Raw genomic sequence first — 25,293 nt, 5'->3', positions numbered from 1 at the left:
TATCCTTAAGCATTATGTTGTGCAGGAAGGAAAGATGTGACAAAAACAATAACATTAGCGGAAAAGACTAAGTGCTAGTTCAGCGTGAAGCAGAGGTATGATGTCACTACCACCAAGGCGAATGCCACCTGAGGCTGTGTTCTAGAAATAAGTTTTCAGAGCAAGGGAGGTTAACAGTCCCATTCTATTCTGTCATGGCAGAGCACACATTGGGAACATTGGGCTTCTGGGCTTTACACTTTGAAAGAGGATTACTGATGCACCTGAAACTCATCCAGATGTGAATGCTGAGCATGGAGAAATATCTGAGTAACATGTTTATGGGAAGAACTGTGGAAAAGCTAAGAATAGTTAGCCACTGCCCCCAAAGAGGAGTCTCAAGGGATGCTGAATAGCTAGTATTTGAAGCGTCTTCATGTGGTGGAGGATTAGATACAATCTGTATGGTTCCAGAGGAAAAAAAATAAGCTGCAAATATAGGGAATCAAAGAGTTGGATGTAGTTTCTCAAGGAGAGGAAGGACCTCCTGGCATTTGGAACTTTTTAGAAAAGAAATGGGCTTCCTTGTAAGAGAATGAATTCTTTTTCAGTGACAGAGAACCTGAATGACCACTTATGATGGGTGTTAAAGACATATGCCAGGTGTTTTGGTTCTTAAATTTAGTGAGTATAAGAATCACCAGAGGGAACTTGTTAAATACTGACTCCCAGGTATGCCTTCAGAAGTATTGATTCAGTGGATCTGGGATAAGGTCCTGGAATCTGCATTTTTAACAAGCAGCTCAATGGGTCCAAATCAGGTGATCAGCGACCTACGCTTTGAGAGCTAGTGAGACTAGATAAACTTTGATGTCTCGTCTACTTATTTTACAAATAAGCATTTTAGTGAAAAATGTGTGTAGTCAATATAATGACTATTAAAAGAGAGTTGTCTTTAGTTTCAGAATAGATCCAAGACAAACTTCTTTAATATGTTGATGGTTATGAGAGACAAAAATATTGGAATGTAGGCTCTTAGGATATGGAAGGAGAAGGCTTGATTCTTAATCAATGTCATAAAAGATAAGACTTTAAGAGCAAAATAGAAGATAGAAATCCAGTTTGAAGATCTTTAAACACTGTAAGTAAGGAACCCACTCTGCATATGCCAAGGAGCAATCTGATGGGGACCTGGAAAAAGCTGTCAATTATCCTAAAGGACAGCACCTGTGTAAGGTTAACACCTATCAGGTTTGGGGGCCCAGGTTTATATAAACTGCAGACTAAAACTGACAAAACAAGTGTGGTGAGAGTGTCTTCTAACTCTGGCCCACTTTCTGTTGGGCTAAAGAGCTTTTGCTGGCAAGTTTAATATATATTTGATTAATCTTAACTTTTACTTAAAGCGTGCAACCTGAGAGCCGCATTTTAGGAACTACTGTATCCTGAAATGTTTTTGCTCTCTGTAAATAGGTTTTCAACACTGGTACTTGGAGTAATTTACTGTCCCATGTCCAGACTTTTAAAAGCATTTAATTTGCATAGTGATTCATTTGTTTAAGTGTATTACAGTATTTAAAAGATGTTTTTTTCTTTGAAAATCATTCAAATGATTTGAAAATCATTAAAGGTTAGTTGAGGAATTGGTGTTCCTGGCTGTTTTGTTGATTGATAGTATTGATGTGCTTTTTTTTAGTTCATTAAAGACTAACAAGTGACCTCTGTTTTAAATTGAAGGTATATAAAGTTTCCAAATGGCAGTTACATGTTGATAATAAGTTAGACCCTTGTTTCTGTTTAATTTCTCTTGCCTCCTTTTAATGGCTGCAGACCTACTTGTCGACTCTTCTTGAATCATGAGAGATGAAATAGCAACAACAGTCTTCTTTGTCACAAGATTAGCAAAAAAACATGATAAATTGAGTAAACAACAGATAGAAGACTTTGCAGAAAAGTTGATGACGATCTTGTTTAAAACATACAGAAGTCACTGGCACTCTGATCACCCTTCTAAAGGTCAAGGCTTCAGGTGAGAGTTGATATGCATGGCAAAGGGAAGTAAGAAGTTAGCAGTAAACACCTGCAATGATTTTGTTGGCAGCCTTTAAGTAATGAAAATTTTATGGGCTCAAATTTATTTGTTTGAACTTGGACTTGAAAAAAGGAGGTGTGGTAGGTAATAGTACAAGTCAAAAACTATAGAGCAAACCTCTTTATGTGAGGTGGATTAAACAATTTCTAACTTGTGTTTACCCTGAAGGTTATACAGTGAACCTTTGGTGTGACTTAGTAATGGAATCCATGTTCTGAGTTGCTGTGTAAAAAGTTGGTATTTTACTCTTGCTGTAAAACTGGAGGGTGGCCAAGGAGTTGAGGAAAGATGGGAGTGAGGTGGGAGCTGTGTGTATTGGAGTTTCTTGCCTACAACATTATTCTCCAGCTAAAGTACCTGTCACCACGTCTTTGATTCCCTTTCCTTGTTTTTAAAGGTGTATCAGGATAAACAATAATCAGAGTAAAGATCCTATTCTAGAAAGGGCTTGTGCTGAAAGTAACGTGGATTTTTCTCACCTGGGACTTCCGAAGGAGATGACCATATGGGTAGATCCCTTTGAAGTGTGCTGTAGGTGAGTAATCTCATTGGAGTTAGTTTGTGTGCTCTGTGACCCTTGGAAATCTTAGGGTATTTAGTCAGCTCTATGCACCTTTGTGAAAGGTGATGCTCCAAAGCCCTGGATTAGCAGGGAGGGCACAGGGTGGCTAAGACTAGAGGCAAACTATATCAGACAACACAGACTTCCCAATTAGGGTGGATGGAGTGGGAAGCACGAAGATTTTTGCATAGTATTTGAAATTTGACTTTAATCACTGCATCATATTGCCAACTGTAGATTATAATGTCCAAGTATTATAGGCAGTATCAAGGGGGAAGAGGAGTTATTTACCAACAGCAATTCAGTCCGTCAGTTGAATCGAAAGAAAGTAGTCTGACTTTATCTTAGTTAATTCCTAGAAAGCTTTTATAGAATCCTTGACCCCTGCCAATTACGACAGTATTAGTAGCTGAAGGTCATAATGTCTCTCAATGTGCTTTGCTGTCAAGCCATTTCAATTTGTTTTTTTTTAAATTGCAGTATAGTTGATTTACAAAATTATATTAGTTTCAGGTATACAACATAGTAATTCAAAGTTTTTACAGATTATACCCCATTTAAATTTATTATAAAACATTAGCTATATTCCCTGTGCTGTACTATATCCTTGTAGCTTATTTATTTTATACATAGTAGTTTGTACCTACCCCTATCTTTCCCCTCCCCACTTCCCTTTGCCCTGCTGGTAACCACTAGTTTGTTTTCTATGTCTGCTGAGTCTGTTTCTGTTTTGTTATATACATATGTTTTATTTTTTAGATCCCACATATAAATGATATAGTACAGTATTTGATTTTCTCTGTCTGACTTACTTCACTAAGCATAATACTCTCTAGGTCCATCCATGTTGCTGCAAATGGCAGAATTTCATTCTTTTTTATGGCTGAGTAGTACTCAGTTGTATATATACATGCCACATCTTCTTTATCCATTCATCTGTTGATGGACACTTGGGTTGCTTCTGTCTTAGCTATTGTAAATAGTGCTGCCCTGAACATTGGGGTGCATGCATCTTTTCAAATTTCCTGGATATGTACCCAGGAGTGTTTTTTTTTTTTCTGGATATATACCTAGGATATATATTGCTGGATCATATGGTAATCCTACTTTTAATTTGAGGAAGCTCCATACTGTTTTCCATAGTGGCTGCACCAATTTACATTCCCACTGATAGTGTACAAGGGTTTCATTTTCTCCATGTTCTCGCCAACATTTGGTATTTGTAGACATTTTGATGATAGCCATACTGACAGGTGTGAGGTGATGTCTCATTGTTTTGATTTGCATTTCTCTAATAATGTAAGATGTTGAGCATCTCGTTATGTGCCTGTTAGCCATTTGTATGTCCATTTCTTTGGAAAAATGTCTATTCAGGTCTTCTGAACATTTTTTTTGAATTTTATTTTATTTATTTTTTTATACAGCAGGTTCTTATTAGTTATCCATTTTATACTTATTAGTGTATATATGTCAATCCCAATCTCCCAATTCATCACACCCCCCCCCACCACTGTACCCCCTTGGTGTCCATATGTTTGTTCTCTACATCTGTGTCTCAGTTTCTGCCCTGCAAACTGGTTCATCTGTACCATTTTTCTAGGTTCCACATATATGCGTTAATATACGATATTTGTTTTTCTCTTTCTGACTTACTTCACTCTGTATGACAGACTGTATGACAGTCTCTAGATCCATCCACGTCTCTGCAAATGACTCAATTTCATTCCTTTTTATGGCTGAGTAATATTCCATTGTATATATGTACCACATCTTCTTTATCCATTCATGTGTTGATGGGCATTTAGGTTGCTTCCATGTCCTGGCTGTTGTAAATAGTGCTGCAACGAACATTGGGGTGCATGTGTCTTTTTGAATTATGGTTTTCTCTGGGTATATGTCCAGCAGTGGTATTTTTGGGTCATATGGTAATTCTATTTTTAGTTTTTTAAGGAACCTCCATATTGTTCTCCATAGTGGCTGTATCAATTTACATTCCCACGCACAGTGCAACAGGGTTCCCTTTTCTCCACACCCTCTCCAGCATTTATTGTTTGTAGATTTTTTGATGATGGCCATTCTGACAGGTGTGAGGTGACACCTCATTGTAGTTTTGATTTGCATTTTTCTAATAATTAGTGATGTTGAGCAGCTTTTCATGTTCTTCTTGGCCATCTGTATGTCTTCTTTGGAGAAATGTCTATTTAGGTCTTCTGCCCATTTTTAGATTGGGTTGTTTGTTCTTTTAATATTGAACTGCATGAGCTATTTATATATGTTGGAGATTAATCCTTTGTCTGTTGATTCGTTTGCAAATATTTTCTCCCATTCTGAGGGTTGTCTTTTTGTCTTGTTTGTAGTTTCCTTTGCTGTGCAAAAGCTTTGAAGTTTCATTAGGTCCCATCTGTTTATTTTTGTTTTTATTTCCATTACTCTAGGAGGTGGATCAAAAAAGATCTTGCTGTGATTTATGTCAAAGAGTGTTCTTATGTTTTCCTCTAGGAGTTTTATAGTATCCCATCTTACATTTAGGTCTCTAAACCAATTTGAGTTTATTTTTGTATATGGTGTTAGGGACTGTTCTAATTTCATTCTTTTACATGTAGCTGTCCAGTTTTCCCAGCACCACTTATTGAAGAGACTGTCTTTTCTGCATTGTATATCCTTGCCTCCTTTGTCATAGATTAGTTGACCATAAGTGCGTGGGTTTATCTCTGGGCTTTCTATCCTGTTCCATTGATCTGTATTTCTGTTTTTGTGCCAGTACCATATTGTCTTGATTACTGTAGCTTCATAGTATCGTCTGAAGTCAGGGAGTCTGATTCCTCCAGCTCCATTTTTTTCCCTCAAGACTGCTTTGGTTATTAGGGGTCTTTTGTGTCTCCATACAAATTGTAAGGTTTTTTGTTCTACTTCTATAAAAAATGCCATTGGTGGGCTTCCCTGGTGGCACAGTGGTTGAGAGTCCGCCTGCCGATGCAGGGGACACGGGTTCGTGCCCCGGTCCGGGAAGATCCCACATGCCGCGGAGCAGCTGGGCCCGTGAGCCATGGCCACTGAGCCTGCACGTCAGGAGCCTGTGCTCCGCAACGGGAGAGGCCACAACAGTGAGAGGCCCGTGTACCACAAAAATAAATAAATAAATAAATGCTATTGGTAATTTGATAGGGATTGCATTGAATCTGTAGATTGCTTTGGGTAGTATAGTCATTTTCACAATATTGAGTCTTCCAATCCAAGAACATGGTATATCTCTCCATCTGTTGGTATCATCTTTAATTTCTTTCATCAGTGTCATAGTTTTCTGCATACAGGTCCTTTATCTCCCTAGGTAGGTTTATTCCTAGGTATTTTATTCTTTTTGTTGCAATAGTAAATGGGAATGTTTCCTTAATTTCTCTTTCAGATTTTTCATCATTAGTGTATAGGAATGCAAGAGATTTCTGTGCATTAATTTTGTATCCTTCAACTTCACCAAATTCATTGATTAGCTCTAATAGTTTTCTGGTGGCATCTTTAGGATTCTCTTTGTATAGTATCATGTCATCTGCAAACAGTGACAGTTTTATTTCTTTTGCAATTTGTATTCTCTGATTGCCGTGGCTAGGACTTTATGTTGAATAATAGTGGTGAGAGTGGACCTCCTTGTCTTCTTCCTGATTTTAGAGGAAATGCTTTCAGTTTTCCACCATTGAGAATGATGTTTGCTGTGGGTTTGTCATATATGGCTTTTATTATGTTGAGGTAGGTTCCCTCTGCCCACTTTCTGGAGAGATTTTATGATAAATGTGTGTTGAATTTTGTCAAAAGCTTTTTCTGCATCTATTGAGATGATCATATGGTTTTTCTTCTTCAGTTTGTTAATATGGTGTATCACATTGATTGATTTGCGTATATTGAAGAATCCTTGCATCCCTGGGATAAATCCCACTTGATCGTGGTGTATGATCCTTTAAATGTTTTGTTGGATTCTGTTTGCTAGTATTTTGTTGAGGATTTTTGCATCTATATTCATCAGTGGTATTGGTCTGTAATTTTCTTTTTTTGTAGTACCTTTGTCTGGTTTTGGTATCAGGGTGATGGTGGCCTCACAGAATGAGTTTGAGAGTGTTCCTTCCTCTGCAATTTTTGGAAGAGTTTGAGAAGGATGGGTGTTAGCTCCTCTCTAATTGTTTGATAGATTCACCTGTAAAGCCATCTGGTCGTGTACCTTTGTTTGTTGGGAGATTTTTAATCACAGTTTCAATTTCATTACTTGTGACTGGTCTGTTCATATTTTCTATTTCTTCCTCGCTCAGTCTTGGAAGGTTATACATTTCTAAGAATTTGTCCATTTCTTCCAGGTTGTCCATTTTATTGGCATAGAGTTGCTTGTAGTAGTCTCTTAGGATGCTTTGTATTTCTGCGGTGTCTGTTGTAACTTATTTTCCGTTTCTAATTTTATTGATTTGAGTCCTCTCCCTCTTTTTCTTGATGAGTCTGGCTAATGGTTTATCAATCTTGTTTATCTTCTCAAAGAACCAGCTTTTAATATTATTGACCTTTGCTATTGCTTTCCTTGTCTCTTTTTCATTTTTTTCTGCTCTGATATTTATGATTTCTTTCCTTCTACTAACATTAGGTTTTTGCTTTTTTTTTTTTTTTTTTTGCAGTATGCGGGCCTGCCTCTCACTGTTGTGGCCTCTCCTGTTGCAGAGCACAGGCTCCGGACGTGCAGGCTCAGTGGCCATGGCTCACGGGTCCAGCCGCTTCACGGCATGTGGGATCTTCCCAGACCGGGGCACAAACCTGTGTCCCCTGCATCAGCAGGCGGACCCTCAACCACTGCGCCACCAGGGAAGCCCGTAACATTAGGTTTTTTGTTCTACTTTCTCTAGTTCCTTTAGGTGTAATGTTAGATTGTGTATTTGCAATGTTTGTTGTTTCTTGAGGTAGAATTGTATTGCTATAAACTTCCCTCTTAGAATTCCTTTTGCTGCATCCCATAGGTTTTGGATCATCATGTTTTCACTGTCATTTGTTTCTAGGTATTTTTTAATTTCCTCTTTGATTTCTTCAGTAACCTCTTGGCTATTTAGTAACATAGTGTTTAGCCTCCATGTGTCAGTGTGTTTTATTTTTTGTTCCCTGTAATTGATTTCTAATCTCATAGTGTTGTGATCAGAAAAGATGCTTGATATGATTTCAATTTTCTTAAATTTACTGAGGCTTGATTTGTGACCCAAGATGTGATCTATCCTGGAGAATGTTCTGTGCGCACTTGATAAGAAAGTGTAATCTGCAGTTTTTGGATGGAATGTCCTATAAATATCAATTAAATCTATCTGGTCTATTGTGTCATTTAAAGGTTGTGTTTCCTTATTAATTTTCTCTTTGGATGATCTGTCCATTGGTGTAAGTGAGTTGTTAAAGTCTCCCACTGTTATTGAGTTACTGTTGATTTCCTCTTTTAGAGCTGATAGCAGTTGCCTTATGTATTGAGGTGCTCCTATGTTGGGTGCATATATATTTATAATTGTTATATCTTCTTCTTGGGTTGATCCCTTGATCATTATGTAGTGTCCTTCCTTGTCTCTTGTAACAGTCTTTATTTTAAAGTCTATTTTATCTGATATGAGTATTGCTACTCCAGCTTTCTTTTGATTTCCATTTGCATGGAATATCTTTTTCCATTCCCTCACTTTCAGTCTGTATGTGTCCCTAGGTCTGAGGTGGGTCTCTTGTAGACAGCATATATATGGGTCTTGTTTTTGTATCCTTTCAGCAAGCCTGTGTCTTTTGGTTGGAGCATTTAATCCATTCGCGTTTAAGGTAATTATCGATATGTATGTTCTTATAACCATTTTCTTAATTGTTTTGGGTTTGTTTTTGTAGGTCCTTTTCTTGTCTTTTTTTTCCCACTTAGAGAAGTTCCTTTAGCATTTGTTGTAGAGCTGGTTTGGTGGTGCTGAATTCTCTTAGCTTTTGCTTGCCTGTAAAGCTTTTGATTTCTCCATTGAATCTGAATGAGATCCTTGCTGGGTAGAGTAATCTTGGTTGTAGGTTCTTCCCTTTCATCACTTTAAATATGTCATGCCACTCCCTTCTGGCTTGTAGAGTTTCTGCTGAGAAATCAGCTGTTAACCTTATGGGAGTTCCCTTGTATGGTATTTGTTGTTTTTCCCTTGCTGCTTTCAATAATTTTTCTTTGTCTTTAATTTTTGCCAATTTGATTACTATGTGCCTCAGCATGTTTCTCCTTGGGTTTATCCTGTATGGCACTCTCTGCGCTTCCTGGACTTGGGTGACTATTTCCCTTCCCATGTTCGGGAAGTTTTCGACTATAATCTCTTCAAATATTTTATAGGGTTCTTTCTCTCTCTCTTCTTCTGGGATCTCTATAATGCCAATGTTTTTGCATTTAATGTTGTCCCAGAGGTCTCTTAGGCTGTCTTCATTTCTTTTCATTCTTTTTTCTTTATTTTGTTCCACAGCAGTGAATTTCACCATTCTGTCTTCCAGGTCACTTATCCGTTCTTCTGCCTCAGTTATTCTGCTATTGATTCTTTCTAGTGTATTTTTCTTTTCAGTTATTGTATTGGTCCTCTCTGTTTGTGTGTTCTTTAATTCTTCTAGGTCTTTGTTAAACGTTTCTTGCATCTTCTCGATCTTTGCCTCCATTCTTTTTCTGAGGTCCTGGATCATCTTCACTATCAGTATTCTGAATTCTTTTTCTGGAATGTTGCCTATCTCCACTTCATTTAGTTATTTTTGTGGGGTTTTATCTTGTTCCTTTATCTGGTACATAACCCTCTGCCTTTTCATCTTGTCTTTCTGTGATTGTGGTTTTTGTTCCACAGGCTGCAGGATTGTAGTTCTTCTTGCTTCTGCTGTCTGCCCTCTGGTGGATGAGGCTATCCAAGAGGCTTGTGCAAGTTTCCTGATGGGAGGGGCTACTGGTAGGTAGAGCTGGGTGTTTCTCTGGTGGGCAGAGCTCAGTAAAACTTTAATCTGCATATCTGCTGATGGGTGGGGCTGGGTTCCCTTCCTGTTGAGTGTTTGGCCTGAGATGCCCCAGCACTGGAGCCTACCTGGGCTCTTTGGTGAGGCTAATGACAGACTCTGGAGGGCTCGCACCAAGGAGTACTTCCTAGAACTTCTGCTGCCAGTGTCCTTGTCCTCATGGTGAAACATAGACACCCTCTGCCTCTGCAGGAGACCCTCCAACACTAGCAGGTAGGTCTTGTTCAGTCTCCTATGAGGTCACTGCTCCTTCTCCTGGGTCCCGATGCGCACACTACTTTCTGTGTGCCCTCCAAGGGTGGAGTCTCTGTTTCCCCCAGTCCTGTCGAAGTCCTGCAATCAAATCCCTCTAGCCTTCAAAATCTGATTCTCTAGGAATTCCTCCTCCCGTTGCCAGATGCCCAGGTTGGGAAACCTGACGTGGGGCTCACAACCTTCACTCCAGTGGGTGGACTTCTGTGGTATAAGTGTTCTTCAGTTTGTGAGTCACCCACCCAGCAGTTATGGGATTTAATTTTATTGTGATTGCGCCCCTCCTACCATGTCACTGTGGCTTCTCCTTTGTCTTTGATTGTCGGGTATCTTTTTTGGTGAGTTCCAGTGTCTTCCTGTCGATGATTGTTCAGCACTTAGTTGTGATTCCGGTGCTCTCACAAAAGGGAGTGAGAGCATGTCCTTCTACTCTGTCATCTTGAACCAATCCTATCTGTCCATTTTTTGACTGGGTTGTTTGCTTGTTGTTGTTTTTTTCATATTGAGTTGTATATTGTAGATATTAATTCCTTGTCAGTTATGTTATTTGGAAATATTTTCTTCCATTCAGTAGGTTATCTTTTTGCTTTCTTGATGGTTTCCTTTGCTGTGCAAAAGCTTTTAAGTTTAATTGGGTCCTATTTGTTTATTTTTGTTTTCTTTGCCTTAGGAGACACATCCAAAACAAAATATTACTACAATTTATATTAGGTTTCTGCCTATGTTTTCATCTAGGGGTTTACGTGGTTTGCAGTCTTACATATAGGTCTTTAATCCATTTTGAGTTTATTGTTTATATGTGTGGAAAACTGTTATAATTTCATTGTCTACTTGTAGCTGCCCTGTTGTCCCAGCACCACTTATTGAAGAGACTGTCTTTTCCCCATTGTATATTCTTGCCTCTCTGTCATAGATTAATTAACCATAGGTGCATGGGTTTATTTCTGGGCTCTCTGTTCTCTTCCACTGATCTATATGTCTATTTTTGTACCAGTATCATACTGTTTTGATTACCAGAGTTTTGTAATATAGGCTGAAGTGCAGGAGCTTGATACCTCCAGCTCTGTTCTTTCTCAAGATTGCTTTGGCTATTTGGGGTCTTTTGTGTTTTCATACAAATCTTAGAATTATTTGCTATAGTTCTGTGAAAAATGCCATTAGTATTTTGATAGGGATGGCATTGAATCTGTAGATCGCCTTGGGTATTATGGTTATTTTAACAATATTAATTCTTCCAATCCATGAACATGGTATGTCTTTCCATCTGTTTTTGTCTTCAGTTTCTTTCATCAGAGTTTTATAAATTTCTGAGTACAGATCTTTTTACCTTCTTAGTTAGATTTATTCTTAGGTATTTTATTCTTTTTGATGTGATGGTAAATGAGATTGTTTTCTTAATTTCTTTCTGATAGTTCATTGTTAGTGTGTAGAAATGTAACAGATTTCTGCAACAAATTTCTGTATACTAGTTTTGTATTCTGCAATTTTACCAAATTGTTTTCTGGTGGTATCTTTAGGATTTTCTATGTATACTATCATGTCATCTGCAAACAGTGACAGTTTTACTTCTTCCTTTCCAATTTGGATTCCTTTTCTTTTTCTTGTCAGATTGCTGTGTCTAGAGTTTTGAATACTATGTTGAATAAAAGAGGTGCGAGTCGGTATCTTTGTCTTGTTCTGATCCTAGAGAAAATGCTGTCAACTTTTTATGATGAGTATGATGTTAGCTGTGGACTTACCATATATGGCCTTTGTTATGTTGAGAGATGTTCCCTCTATACCCACTTTGTGGAGAGTTTTTATTATAAATGAATGTTGAATAGTGTTGAAAGGTTTTTGTACATCTATTGAGATGATAATAGGATCTTTTATTCAACTTGTTAATGTGATGTATTGCATTGATTTGTGGTTATTGAACCATCCTTGCATTCCTGGGATAAATCCCACTTGACATGGTGTATGATCCTTTTAATGTATTGTTGGATTTGATTTGCTAATATTTTGTTGAGGATTTTTGCATCTATGTTCATCAGTGATACTGACCTGTAATTTTTTTCTGTGATATCTTTGTCTGGTTTTGGTATCAGGGTGATGTGGCCTCATAGAATGAGTTTGGAAGTATTCCTTCCTCTGCAATTTTTTGGAAGAGTTTGAGAAGGATAGGTGTTCACTCTTCTCTAAATGTTTGCTAGAACTCACCTGTAAAGCTGTCTGGTTCTGGAATTTTGTTTGTTGGGAGTTTCTTTTTTTTTTTTCCATTATTAATTCAATTTCATTACTGGTAATTGGTCTGTTCATGTTTTCTATTTCAGCCTGGTTCAGTCTTGGGAGATTGTACAGTTCTAGGAATTTGTCCATTTCTTCTAGGTTGTCCATTTTATTTGCATATGGTTATTCATAGTAATCTCTTGTGATCTTTTTATTGTTTGTAACTTCTTTTTTATTTCTGATTTTATTGATTTGGGCCTTCTCTTTTTCTCTTGATGAATTTGGCTAAAGGTTTATCAATTTTGTTTATCTTTTCAAAGAACCACCTCTTAGTTTCATTGATCTATTTTTTTGTTTGTTTTTTGTCTCTATTTCATTTCTGCTCTGATATTTATAATTTCTTTCCTTCTAACAACTTTGGACTTTATTTGTCTTCTTCTAGTTTCTTTTGATGTAAGGTTAGGCTGTTTGAGACTTTTGTTTCCCAAGGTAGGCTTGTATCACTATAAACTTCCCTCTTAGAACTACTTTGCTACATCCCATAGATTTTTGGATCATTGTGTTTTTGTTTTCATTTGTCTCCAGGTATTTTTTGATTTCCTCTTTGATTTCTTCAACGATCCATTGGTTGTTTAGTTTATATTGTTTAGCCTTTACATGTTTGTGGGTTTTTTTTTTCAGTTTTCTTATAGTGATTTCTAGTTTTGTAGCATTGTGTCAGAAAAGATGCTCAATATGATTTCAGTCTTCTTAAATGTACTGAGAGTTGATTTGTGGCCTAGCATATGATTTGTCCTGGAGAATGTTCCATGTACACTTGAAAAGAATGTGTATTCTGCTGCTTTTGGATGGAATGCCCTGTAGATATCTGTTAGGTCCATTTGGTCTACTGTGTCATTTAAGGCTAGTGTTTCCCTCTTTATTTTCTGTCTGGATGATCTGTCCATTGATATAAGTGGGGAGTTAAAGTCCCCTAGTATTATTGTGTTACTGTCAAGTTGTCCCTGTATCTCTGTTAATATTAACTTTACATATTTAGGTGCTCCTATGTTGGGTGCATATATATTTACAATTGTTATACCTTCTTCTTGGATTGATCCCTTGATCATTATGTAATGTCCTTCTTTGTCTCTTGTTACAGTTTTTGTTTTAAAGTCTACTTTGTCTTAGAGTCTACTTTGTCTGGTGTAAGTATTGCTACCCTGGCTTTCTTTTCATTTCTATTTACATGGTATACCTTTTCCTGTCCTCTCACTTTCAGTGTATGTGTGTCTTTAGATATGAAGTGAGTTTCTTGTAGACAGCATATATATGAATATTGTTTTTGTATCTTCAGTCACTCTATATCTTTTGATTAGAACGTTTATTCCAGTTACGTTTAACGTAATTATTGATTGGTATGTACTTACAGACAGTTTATTAATTGTTTTGGTGTTGTTTTTGTAGTTATTTTGTTCCTTTCTTCTTTTCTCTCTTCCCTCGTTATTTGATGACTATCTTTAGTGTTATGTTCAAATTTCTTTCTGTTTTTTGTGTATCTATTATGGATTTTAATTTTTGGTTACTATGAGGTTTATATATAGCAATCTATATATGTGATTATTTAAATTGCTCATCTCTTAATTTCAAATGCATTTTAACAACCCTGCATTTTTACTCCTCTCCCCTCATGATTACTGTTTTTTCACATCATATTTTCCATCTAATTCTTTTGTGTATCCCTTAACTACTTATTGCAGATCTAGGCAATTTTACTACTTTTGTCTTTTAACCTTCCTATTAGCTTTGTATGTGGTTGATCTTACTGCCTTTATTGTATATTTTGCCTTTACCAATGAGCTTTTTCCTTTCGTAATTTTCATGTTTCTAGTTGTGGTTTTTCTTTTTTGCTTAGCGAAGCCCCTTTTAACATTTCTTGTAAAGCTGCTTTGGTGATGCTGGACTCTTTTAGCTTTTGCTCATCTGTAAAACTTTTGATCTCTCTTTCAAATCTGAGGGTAAGCCTTGCCAAGTAGAATATTCTTGGCCATAGGTTTTTCATTTCATCACTTTAAATATACTGCAACACACCCTTCTAACCTGCAGAGTTTCTGCTGAAAAGTCAGCTGATAGCTTTATGGGGAGTCCCCTTACATGCAACCTGTTGCTTTTTTCTTGCTTTTAATATCCTCTCTTTATCTTTAATTTTTGCCATTTTAATTACAATGTATCTTGGTGCGGTCCTCCTTGGGTTGATCCTGTTTGAGGCTCTCTGTGTTTCCTGGACCTGGATATCTGTTTCCTCTGCCAGGTAGGGAAGGTTTCAGCTATATGTCTTCAAATATATTCTCTGACCCTTTTTCTTTTCTCCTTCTAGGATCCCTATAACGCGAATGTTAGCATTCTTGGTGTTTTTCCAGAGATCTCTTAAAGTATTCTAATTTCTTTTTATTCTTTTTTTCTGTTTCAGCTTCAGTGATTTCTATTACTCTGTCTTCCAGCTCACTGATCTGTTCCTCTGTATCATCTAGTCTACTGTTGATTCCTTCTACTGTATTTTCACTTCAGTGAAATTCTCCAGTTCTGCTTTGTTCTTCTCTGTATCTTCTAACTCTTTGTTTAACTTCTATTTCCCTACATTCTTCTCCCAAGTTCTTTGTTCTTCTTTATGATCATTACCTTCAACTCTTTATTGGGTAGATTACCTTTCTCCACTTAATTCTTCTTCTGGGGTTTTATCCCATTCCTTCATTTGGAACATGTTCCTCTGTTTCCTCATTTTGCCTAATTTGTTTTTATTTCTATGTATCTGGTTGGTTGATAACATTTCCTGGCTTTCGAGAAGTAGCCTTTTGTAGGAGACATCCTGTGCATCCCAGCAGTGTACTCCCCTCTGGTCACCAGAACTATATGCTCTAGGGGTGCCCCCTATGTAGGATGTGTGGGTCCTTATGTTGTGGTGGACTGACTACTGTGGGTGGTCTAGTAGGTGGGGCTGGTCCCCGATCTGGTTGGTTGCCGGGCCCTGCCATGTATGGAGGCTGCCAGCTGCTGGTTGTGAGGTTGGGTCATTAGGAAACTGGCTGTGGAACCATGGGGAAGGGGGTCCTGGGGCTAGTGCTGGCTCACTGATGGGCAGAGCTGGGTTCTGGCCTTGGTGGTTGTGGGGCTGAGGTTTCCAGTTCTAGTGTCAGCCTGCTGGTGGGTAGGGTCAGTTCCTGATACAACTGGTTGTGCATTCTGGAGTGTCTCAGAGTTGGTGCTGGCCCATTGGTGAATGGGGCTGGATCCCAAGGTGGCTGGCCGAGGAGTTCACGGTGTCCTGGAGCTGGTGTTGGCCTGCCAGTGGGTTGGGCGGTGGTTGAGAGGGTGCAGGGGCTAGTGTTGGCTCACTGGCTCACTAGAGCTGAGTCCTGAAATTTCTGGCTGCAGGGCCTGTGGGTCCTAGAGTTAGCTGGTATAGGCCGGCTGGGGGGGTGGGGCAGCTCCCTGACATAGCTGGCTACAGGGTCTGAGGTGTCCCAAAGCTTGTTTTTGCTTGCTGGTAGGTGGGGCTGGATCCCCGAATGGCTGGCTGAGGGACCCAAGGTGTCTCAGAGCTAGTGTTGGCCTGTTGGTAGATGGGGTCTGGGCTCAGGTGATCTTGGAGCTGATGTTAGCCTGCTGGTGGGTGGGCTGGGAAGCCAGGGCCCAGGGGTCTTGAGGATGTCCACTCGTGGGTGAGGTTCCTCCCTGGGCTGGCCCTGGCTCCTTGGTGGTGGTGGGGTCAGTGTCCAGGGTATCCTGGGGCCGATTCCTTCCCACTGGTAGGCAGAGCTGGGTCCTGGGATCTCTGCCTGCAGGGCCCTGTGGGTCCTGGGGCTAGTGCTGGTGCACTGGTGTGTGGGGCCAGGCCCTGGGCCCTCTGTTGGACAGTGCTGCATCCTGGGGCAGCTGTGGGCTCAGGGGGTCTTAAGGCCGTGTACCTGCTAGTAGGTGGAGCTGTTTTCCCACCTAGCTAGTTGCTTGGCCTGAGGCATCTCAGCACTGGTGCTGAAGGGCTGATGGGTGGGTCTGGGTCCTGGTGCTAATAAGCTAGAGGAAGGATTTCAAAATGGCACTTGCCAGCACGAATGTCCACGTGGTAGAACAAGCTCCCCAAAATGGTTGCTGTCAGTGTCTGTGTCCCCAGGATGAGCTCAAGTTGCCCCCTGCCTCTCCAGGAAGCTCTCCAAGATCAGCTGGTGGGTCTGACCCAGGCTCCTTTCAAATTACTGCTTCTGCCCTGGGTCCTGGAGATTTTGTGTGGGCCCTTTACGAGTGGCATCTCTATTTCCCACAGCCCTCTGACTTTCCCAAAGTAAGCCCCACTGGCATTCAAAGCTAAGCATTCTGGGGGCTCCTCTTCCTGGTACAGTATCCCTGGTCTGGGAAGCTCCATGTGGGGCTCAGACCCATTGCTTCTTCGGGAGAACCTCTACAACTGTAATTAGCCCCCCACTTGTGTGTTGCCCACCCAGGGGTATGGGTCTGACCTATACCATGACTCTGCCCCTCTTACTGGTCTCATTGTGGTTCCTTCTCTATAACTTTAGTTGTAGAAATCTTTTCTGCTAGATTCCAGTCTCTCATCAATAGTTGCTCTCTAGATAGTTGTAATCTTGGTGTGCCCATGAGAGGAGGTAGGCCCAGGATCTTCCTACTCCACTATCTTGGCCAAGCTTTGAGAATTTGTTTTCTTTTTTTTTAAAGTAGCTCTTCTTGTAAATTACTGAGTTGTTTCCAGAAAAGATTAGAGATAAAACCTGTGAGAATTTGAATCCCTAATGAATGCTTTATTTTCCTTTCCTATTTAGGTATGGTGAGAAAAATCATCCATTTACAATTGCTTCTTTCAAAGACAGATGGGAGGAATGGGAATTATCCCAACAAATCAGTGATGCTGTTAATAGAGCCACATTAGACTACTCCTCTGGCACTTCCTCTGATGAAGAAAGTTGTAACAAAGAACCTCAGATAATTCCTAAAGTCAGAAATCCAAAGAGTATTTATCAGGTAAATTGTTCTCCATTTCTTCTCTGTACATTTTTTTTCTACTCTAATTCTAAAAAGAGTATGCTCACTGTAAAAGCAAAGAAACAAATAATTGGAAAATATGGAAAGATTATAAAGATTAAAATCACAATAATAATATTCTGGCAAAACCTTTTCTGTCTTTTTTTCTTCCTTCTCTTTCTTTATACCCTCTACTTGGCTGAGTGCACACTGATTTAGGGAGAATCTCTGACCCTTTGTATGTATGTAAATTTGTTTTCTTAATCACTTATGTATTGACACGTTAAAGCAATTTAAATATTTTACATTTTAAATCATTTGCTTCCCTTATAATTTATTTAGCTAATGTATTATTGGAAGACATCTAGGTTGTTTTCACATTGTTGTGATATTAAAAAAGCTAATTTTTACAGAGATGTCAGAATTCTAAGTTATTTCTAGAGATTTGATTCTCAGACATGTAATTACTGGGTCATCGTGTATGAATATTTTATGAGTTCTTAACACAGGACAAAGTACCTTCTAGAAAGATGTCTTTGTTTGTAGTCTTACCAGCTCTATGTGAAAGTGTTTATCATTTTCCCTAAAATTGGGTATTCTCATTGAAAAATATCATTTTTATTAATTAAATTAAACATTAAAACAAAAACTCCATGTACCTAAGTGTTGTAGTTAATTACTGTCTTATGAATTTTTTCTCCTTCACCCATTTATCATTTGAGGTCCTAATGTGTTATTAAAGGCTTTTCAAAGGTTAGAAATATTTTAACCCCTTGTCATATTACTGGAAAACCTTTTTCCCCTAGTTTGTTTAGTTTTCTAAACTATATATGTAGTTTATATTTAGTTCTATATGTAAAGTTTAAAATTATGTAGTAAAATGTTTGCCCTTAATTCTATTTTTATGCTTAGAGAGATCTTCTTAATCTAAGGATCAGATCTGTAGTCAGCTATATTCTTTTAGAACAATGTCCTTTGAAAGTGTAGTCTGCAAAACATTTATATTGGTCATCTGAGATGTTTAAGATGGATGTTTCTAGACCTCAACCCCAGAGATTGTGATTAGATAGTTTTGGGTTGAGCGAGGCGGGGATCAGGTAGGAGAAGACACAGGAATATATACTAATTTGAGTAAATTTATAAATTTTTTGTTTTTAAAATTCTTGGTTGGACTAAAGAATTTTGTTAAAAGATATGAAGTGACTTACTTCATACCCTAAAATGCAACTCAATTTTCCAAAGATAAGGATCTACTTTGATTTCTATTCATTTGTATTTCCTATGCTTTTGAAAAGTTGAACCTGTGAGTTATGGGTTTATATTTAATCCTTAGAAGTGGCTTATCAGTTTACAGAAAATCATCATGCTCCTTTTTTCTTCTTTTTTTCTCCCCAGGTTGAAAACTTGAAACAGCCCTTTCAATCTTGGTTCCATATCCCGCACAAAAGCAATATGGGGGATGGCCGAATGGGCCTCCTAGGAAATGCTTATCATGCATTGCATAAGATCCCTAAGGGTCACAGGCCTGCTGCTGGGCACCGGGTGGACAGGTACCACTGGGTCAACACACACCGATAGTGCAGCGGCTGGGCCCTCGCGGAGTAGAGCTCAGCAGAGCTACTTTATTTTCTCTGAAATGAAAACAAGTCTAAGCTCGAGAGGCCCAGGAAACAGAAAAAATAACCACATTAGGGACTAGGGTGCATGATGGTGAATCCTCTCATGCAGATCATGACTGTGTTCTTAGCTGTACTTTTAATTCTTTAATTTTAAATGAAGGTTTATATAACACAAATGAATGTACCCAATAAGGTAATAGAATGAAGATATTGACCTGTAATAAGATTCAATGCATTATGAAGAGTAACAGTTTAAATAAACGTGCTGTGTTTTTAATACCTTCTTAGTTGAGTTTGTTGCAAGAAAGTTTTAAAAGTTCTTGTTTTTCATTAGCCATTAAAAAAAAAAAAGTAGACCTTCATTTAGGGAAGAGTGATCCTCATAGTATTCAGGTTCTACTTTATTACCTGCCATTACTGTTCTATTTTATAAGGTCAGTAAGAGCTTGTCTGAAAACTACTTTTTAAGACATCATTCCTTTAAAAAATTTGGCATATTTCTAAACCTCATAATAGCCTTAATTATGACACTTTGTGGATGATATATCTCACTATGAAGAACTCAAGTGAAGCAGAAAAAAGCATAGTACCAAGGAAATAAAAATCCTTCCCATCCAACCAGAAATTACCATTATTAACATTAAATGGTGACCATCTTTCCAGTGATCCTTTATATACATACAAATGTAAGAATTGACATATAGAAAATTTAATAAGAAAACCATACTACGGGAGCTACTTGATAGATATTTAGATTTAATTTTACTTGACCTCAGAAAAAAAGAAACCTAAAGTGAAACTGAAAGTTGTTGAAATAGTCATAAGATTTTCTACCACAGAGTATTTTATTTTTTGAAATATTTCTTTTATGGTTTAAAAAAAGGAACACCAGGAGGCCAGACAGTCTTTAAAACTTAAAAAAAAAATACAGTATTGCTTATTTCTTACTATGAAAGCTGCAGAAATTAACATTCTTCATTTTTTTCTTTGCTCCTTATCTTCCATGTCACTTTACAAATTGAGGTATAATTGACATATAACATTAGTTTCAGGTGCACAACATGATCTGATATTTGTATAGATTGTGAAATGATTACCACAATAAGTCTAGTTAACGTCTGTCAGCATAAATAGTTACTTTTTTTGGGGGGGGATGAGAACTGTTTTTACTCTCTTGGTAACTTTCAAATATGCAACGTTTTTAACGTCAAGGTTTAACATTTAAGTTCTCTCCTGAAATAATTATTCTTAATAGTTGATTTTTCTTAGTTCTATATTTCAACTTAATCAATGAATGCTCATCAATATTTTCTATATGTGAAATCTATTTTGATTCACCTTTCTTTTTTATAAATTTTATTTTATTCATTTTTTTTATACAGCAGGTTCTTATTAGTCTACAGTTTTATACACATCAGTGTATACATGTCAATCCCAATTGCCCAATTCAGCACACCACCATCCCCACCCTCCCGAGGCTTTCCCCCCTTGGTGTCCATATGTTTATTCTCTACATCTGTGTCTCAACTTCTGCCCTGAAAACTGGTTCATCTGTACCATTTTTCTAGGTTCCACATACATGCATTAATATACGATATTTGTTTTTCTCTTTCTGACTTACTTCACTCTGTATGACAGTCTCTAGATCCATCCATGTCTCAACAAATGACCCAGTTTCGTTCCTTTTTATGGCTGGGTAATATTCCATTGTATATATGTACCACATCTTCTTTATCCATTCGTCTCTTGTTGGGCATTTAGGTTGCTTCCATGACCTGGCTATTGTAAATAGTGATGCAATGAACATTGGGGTGCATGTGTCTTTTTGAATTATGGTTTTCTCTGGGTATATGCCCAGTAGTGGGATTGCTGGATCATATGGTAATTCTATTTTTAGTTTTTTAAGGAACCTCCATATTGTCCTCCATAGTGGCTGTATCATTTACATTCCCACCAACAGTGCAACAGGGTTCCCTTTTCTCCACACCCTCTCCAACATTTGTTGTTTATAGATTTTCTGATGATGGCCATTCTAATTGGTGTGAGGTGATACCTCATTGTAGTTTTGATTGGCATTTCTCTAATAATTAGTGATGTTGAGCAGCTTTTCATGTGCTTCTTGGCGATCTGTATGTCTTCTTTGGAGAAATGTCTATTTAGGTCTTCTGCCCATTTTTGGATTGGGTTGTTTGTTTCTTTAATACTGAGCTGCATGAGCTCAGTATTATATATTTTGGAGATTATTTCTTTGTCCATTGATTCATTTGAAAATATATTCTCCCATTCTGAGGGTTGTCTTTTTGTCTTGTTTGTAGTTTCCTTTGCTGTGCAAAAGCTTTGAAGTTTCATTAGGTCCCATTTGTTTATTTTTGTTTTTATTTCCATTACTCTAGGAGGTGGATCAAAAATGATCTTGCTGTGATTTATGTCAAAGGGTGTTCTTCCTATGTTTTCCTCTAAGAGTTTTATAGTGTCTGGTCTTATACTTATGTCTCGAATCCATTTTGAGTTTATTTTTGTATGTGGTGTTAGGGAGTGTTCTAATTTCATTCTTTTACATGTAGCTGTCCAGTTTTCCCAGCACCATTTATTGAAGATACTGTCATGTCTCCATTGTATACTGTTGCCTCCTGTGTCATAGATTAGTTGATCATAGGTGCGTGGGTTTATCTCTGGGCTTTCTATCTTGTTCCATTGATTTATATTTCTGTTTTTGGCCAGTACCATATTGTCTTGATTACTGTAGCTTTGTAGTATAGTCTGAAGTCAGGGAATGTGGTTCCTCCAGCTCCGTTTTTTCCCCTCAAGACTGCTTTGGCTATTCGGGTTGTTTGTATCTCCATACAAATTTTAAGATTATTTGTTCTAATTCCGTAAAAAATGCCATTGGTAATTTGATAGGAATTGCATTGAATCTGTAGATTGCTTTGGGTAGTATAGTCATTTTCACATTATTGATTCTTCCAATCCAAGAACATGGTATATCTCTCCATCTGTTGGTATCATCTTTAATTTCTTTCATCAGTGTCATAGTTTTCTGCATACAGGTCTTTTGTCTCTCTAGGTAGGTTTATTCCTAGGTATTTTATTCTTTGCGTTGCAATGGTAAATGGGAGTGTTTCCTTAATTTCTCTTTCAGATTTTTCATCATTTGTGTATAGGAATGCAAGAGATTTCTGTGCATTAATTTCATATCATTCAGCTTAACCAAATTCATTGATTAGCTCTAGTAGTTTTCTGGTGGCATATTTAGGATTCTCTTTGTATAGTATCATGTCATCTGCAAACAGTGACAGTTCAACTTCTTTTCCAATTTGTATTTCTTTTATTTCTTTTTCTTCTCTGATTGCCGTCACTAGGATTTCTAAAACTATGTTGAATAATAATGGGGAGAGTGGACATCCTTGTCTTGTTCCTGATCTTAGAGGAAATGCTTTCAGTTTTTCACCATTGAGAATGATGTTTGCTGTGGGTTTGTTGTATATGGCCTTTATCATGTTGAGGTAGGTTCCCTCTATGCCCACTTTCTGGAGAGTTTTTATCATAAATCGGCATTGAATTTTGTCAAAAGCTGTTTCTGCATTTATTGAGATGATCATATGGTTTTTATCCTTAAATTTGTTAATATGGTGTATCACACTGATTGATTTGTGTATATTGAAGAATCCTTGCATCCCTGGGATAAATCCCACTTGATTGTGGTGTATGATCCTTTTAATTTGTTGTTGGATTCTGTTTGCTAGTAGTTTGTTGAGGATTTTTGCATCTATATTCATCAGTGGTATTGGTCTGTAATTTTCTGTTTTTGTAATATTTTTGTCTGGTTTTGGTATCAGGGTGATGGTGGCCTCACAGAATGAGTTCGGGAGTGTTCCTTCCTCTGCAAGTTTTTGGAAGAGTTTGAGAAGGATGGGTGTTAGCTCTTCTCTAAATGTTTGATACAATTCACCTGTGAAGACATTTGGTCCTGGACTTTTGTTTGTTGGAAGTTTTTAAATCACAGTTTCAATTTCATTACTTGTGATTGGTCTGTTCATATTTTCTATTTCTTCCTGGCTCAGTCTTGGAAGGTTATACCTTTCTAAGAATTTGTCCATTTCTTCCAGTTTGTCCATTGTATTGGCATAGAGTTGCTTGTAATAGTCTCTTAGGATGCTTTGTATTTCTGCAGTGTCTGTTGTAACTTCTCCTTTTTCATGTCTAATTTTATTGATTTGAGTCCTCTCCCTCTTTTTCTTGATGAGTCTGGCTAATGGTTTATCAACTTTGTTTATGTTCTCAAAGAACCAGCTTTTAGTTTTATTGACGTTTGCTATTGTTTTCTTTGTGTCTATTTCGTTTATTTCTGCTCTGATCTTGACGATTTCTTTCCTTCTGCTAACTTTGCGTTTTGTTTGTTCTTCTTTCTCTAGTTCCTTTAGGGGTAAGGTTAGATTGTTTATTTGAGATTTTTCTCGTTTCTTGAGGTAGGCTTGTATATAAGCTTCCCTCTTCTTTCTTTTTGATTTCCTCTTTGATTTCTTCAGTGATCTCTTGGTTATTCAGTAACGTATTGTTTAGCCTCCATGTGTTTGTGTTTTTCACGTTTTTTCCCCTGTAATTCATTTCTCATCTCATAGCGTTGTGGTCAGAAAAGATGCTTGATATGATTTCAATTTTCTTAAATTTACTGAGGCTTGATTTGTGACCCAAGATATGATCTATCTTGGGAATGTTCCATGCGCACTTGAGAAGGAAGTGTAACCTGCTGTTTTTGGATTGAATGTCCTATAAATATCAATTATATCTATCTGGTCTATTATGTCATTTAAAGCTTCTGTTTCCTTATTCATTTTCATTTTGGATGATCTGTCCATTGGTGTAAGTGAGGTGCTAAAGTCCCCCACTATTATTGTGTTACTGTTGATTTCCTCTTTTATAGCTGTTAGCAGTTCCCTTATGTATTGAGGTGCTCCTATGTTGGGTGCATATATATTTATAATTGTTATATTACCTTCTTGGATTGATCTCTTGATCATTATGTAGTGTCCTTCCTTGTCTCTTGTAACAGTCTTTATTTTAAAATCTATTTTATCTGATATGAGTATTGCTATCCAGCTTTCTTTTGATTTCCATTTGCATGGAATACCTTTTTCCATCTCCTCACTTTCAGTCTGTATGTGTCCCTAGGTCTGAGGTGGGTCTCTTGTAGACAGCATGTATATGGGTCTTGTTTTTGTATCCTTTCAGCAAGCCTGTGTCTTTTGGTTCGAGCTTTAATCCATTCGTGTTTAAGGTAATTATTGATATGTATGTTCTTATGACCATTTTCTTAATTGTTTTGGGTTTGTTTTTGTAGGTCCTTTTCTTGTCTTTTGTTTCCCACTTAGAGAAGTTCCTTTAGCATTTGTTGTAGAGCTGGTTTGGTGGTGCTGAATTCTCTTAGCTTTTGCTTGTCTGTAAAGCTTTTGATTTCTCCATTGAATCTGAATGAGATCCTTGCTGGGTAGGGTAATCTTGGTTGTAGGTTCTTCCCTTTCATCACTTTAAATATGTCATGCCACTCCCTTCTGGCTTGTAGAGTTTCTGCTGAGAAATCAGCTGTTAACCTTATGGGAGTTCCCTTGTATGGTATTTGTTGTTTTTCCCTTGCTGCTTTCAATAATTTTTCTTTGTCTTTAATTTTTGCCAATTTGATTACTATGTATCTTGCCTGTTTCTCCTTGGGTTTATCCTGTATGGGACTCTCTGTGCTTCCTGGACCTGGGTGGCTCTTTCCTTTCCCATGTTCAGGAAGTTTTTGACTATAATCTCTTCAAATATTTTCTCTGGTGTTTCTCTCTCTCTTCTCCTTCTGGGAACCCTATAATGCGAATGTTGTTTTGTTTAATGTTGTCCCAGAGGTCTCTTAGGCTGTGTTCATTTCTTTTCATTCTTTTTTCTTTATTCTCTTCTGCAGCAGTGAATTCCACCATTCTGTCTTCCTGGTCACTTATCCGTTCTCCTGCTTCAGTTATTCTGCTATTGATTCCTTCTAGTGTGGTTTTCATTTCAGTTATTGTATTATTTATATTGTTCATGTCTGTTTGTTTGTTCTTTAATTCTTCTAGGTCTTTTTAAAACATTTCTTGCATCTTCTCGATCTTTGCCTCCATTCTTTTTCTGAGGTCCTGGATCATCTGTGCAATCATTATTCTGAATTCTTTTTCTGGAATGTTGCCTATCTCCACTTCATTTAGTTGTTTATCTGGGGTTTTACCTTGTTCCTTCTTCTGGTACATAGTCCTCTGCCTTTTCATCTTGTCTATCTTTCTGTGAATGTGGTGTTTGTTCCACAGGTTGCAGGATTGTAGTTCTTCTTGCTTCTGCTGTCTGCCCTGTCTCACCAAGCCATGGCTGGAAGAAACTCTGGATACAGGTCAGAGGCAGAGGGTGCTCAGTCGAAGCGCCCAGTCCACCTCATGGAGGCGGTTGGCACTGAAGTTCAGCAGGCCCTCTCACAGCGAAGTGTGCACAGTAGGTGGAGGCACCAAGTACTGCAGCCCGCAGTGGTTCTCACAGCATGAGAAGAAGTTGGCTGAGCTGTCGCG

The 25,293-nt window shown here is 37.9% G+C and overlaps 1 protein-coding gene across 1 annotated transcript; it reads left to right on the top strand.

The window, feature by feature from the left end:
• Positions 1-1,835: 1,835 nt before the first annotated feature.
• BTG4 (BTG anti-proliferation factor 4) lies at positions 1,836-18,683 on the top strand. The gene is made up of 4 exons (XM_060157944.1): positions 1,836-2,008; positions 2,469-2,606; positions 16,907-17,105; positions 18,501-18,683. The coding sequence occupies exons 1-4, from the start codon at positions 1,836-1,838 to the stop codon at positions 18,681-18,683; spliced, it is 693 nt and encodes a 230-aa protein (XP_060013927.1).
• Positions 18,684-25,293: the final 6,610 nt, after the last annotated feature.

The sequence above is a fragment of the Lagenorhynchus albirostris genome, chromosome 9 (assembly GCF_949774975.1).
Source record: "Lagenorhynchus albirostris chromosome 9, mLagAlb1.1, whole genome shotgun sequence".
NCBI lineage: Eukaryota > Metazoa > Chordata > Mammalia > Artiodactyla > Delphinidae > Lagenorhynchus > Lagenorhynchus albirostris.
Note: the sequence above shows the minus strand (reverse complement) of the source record. Positions and strands in the feature narration are given on the sequence as shown.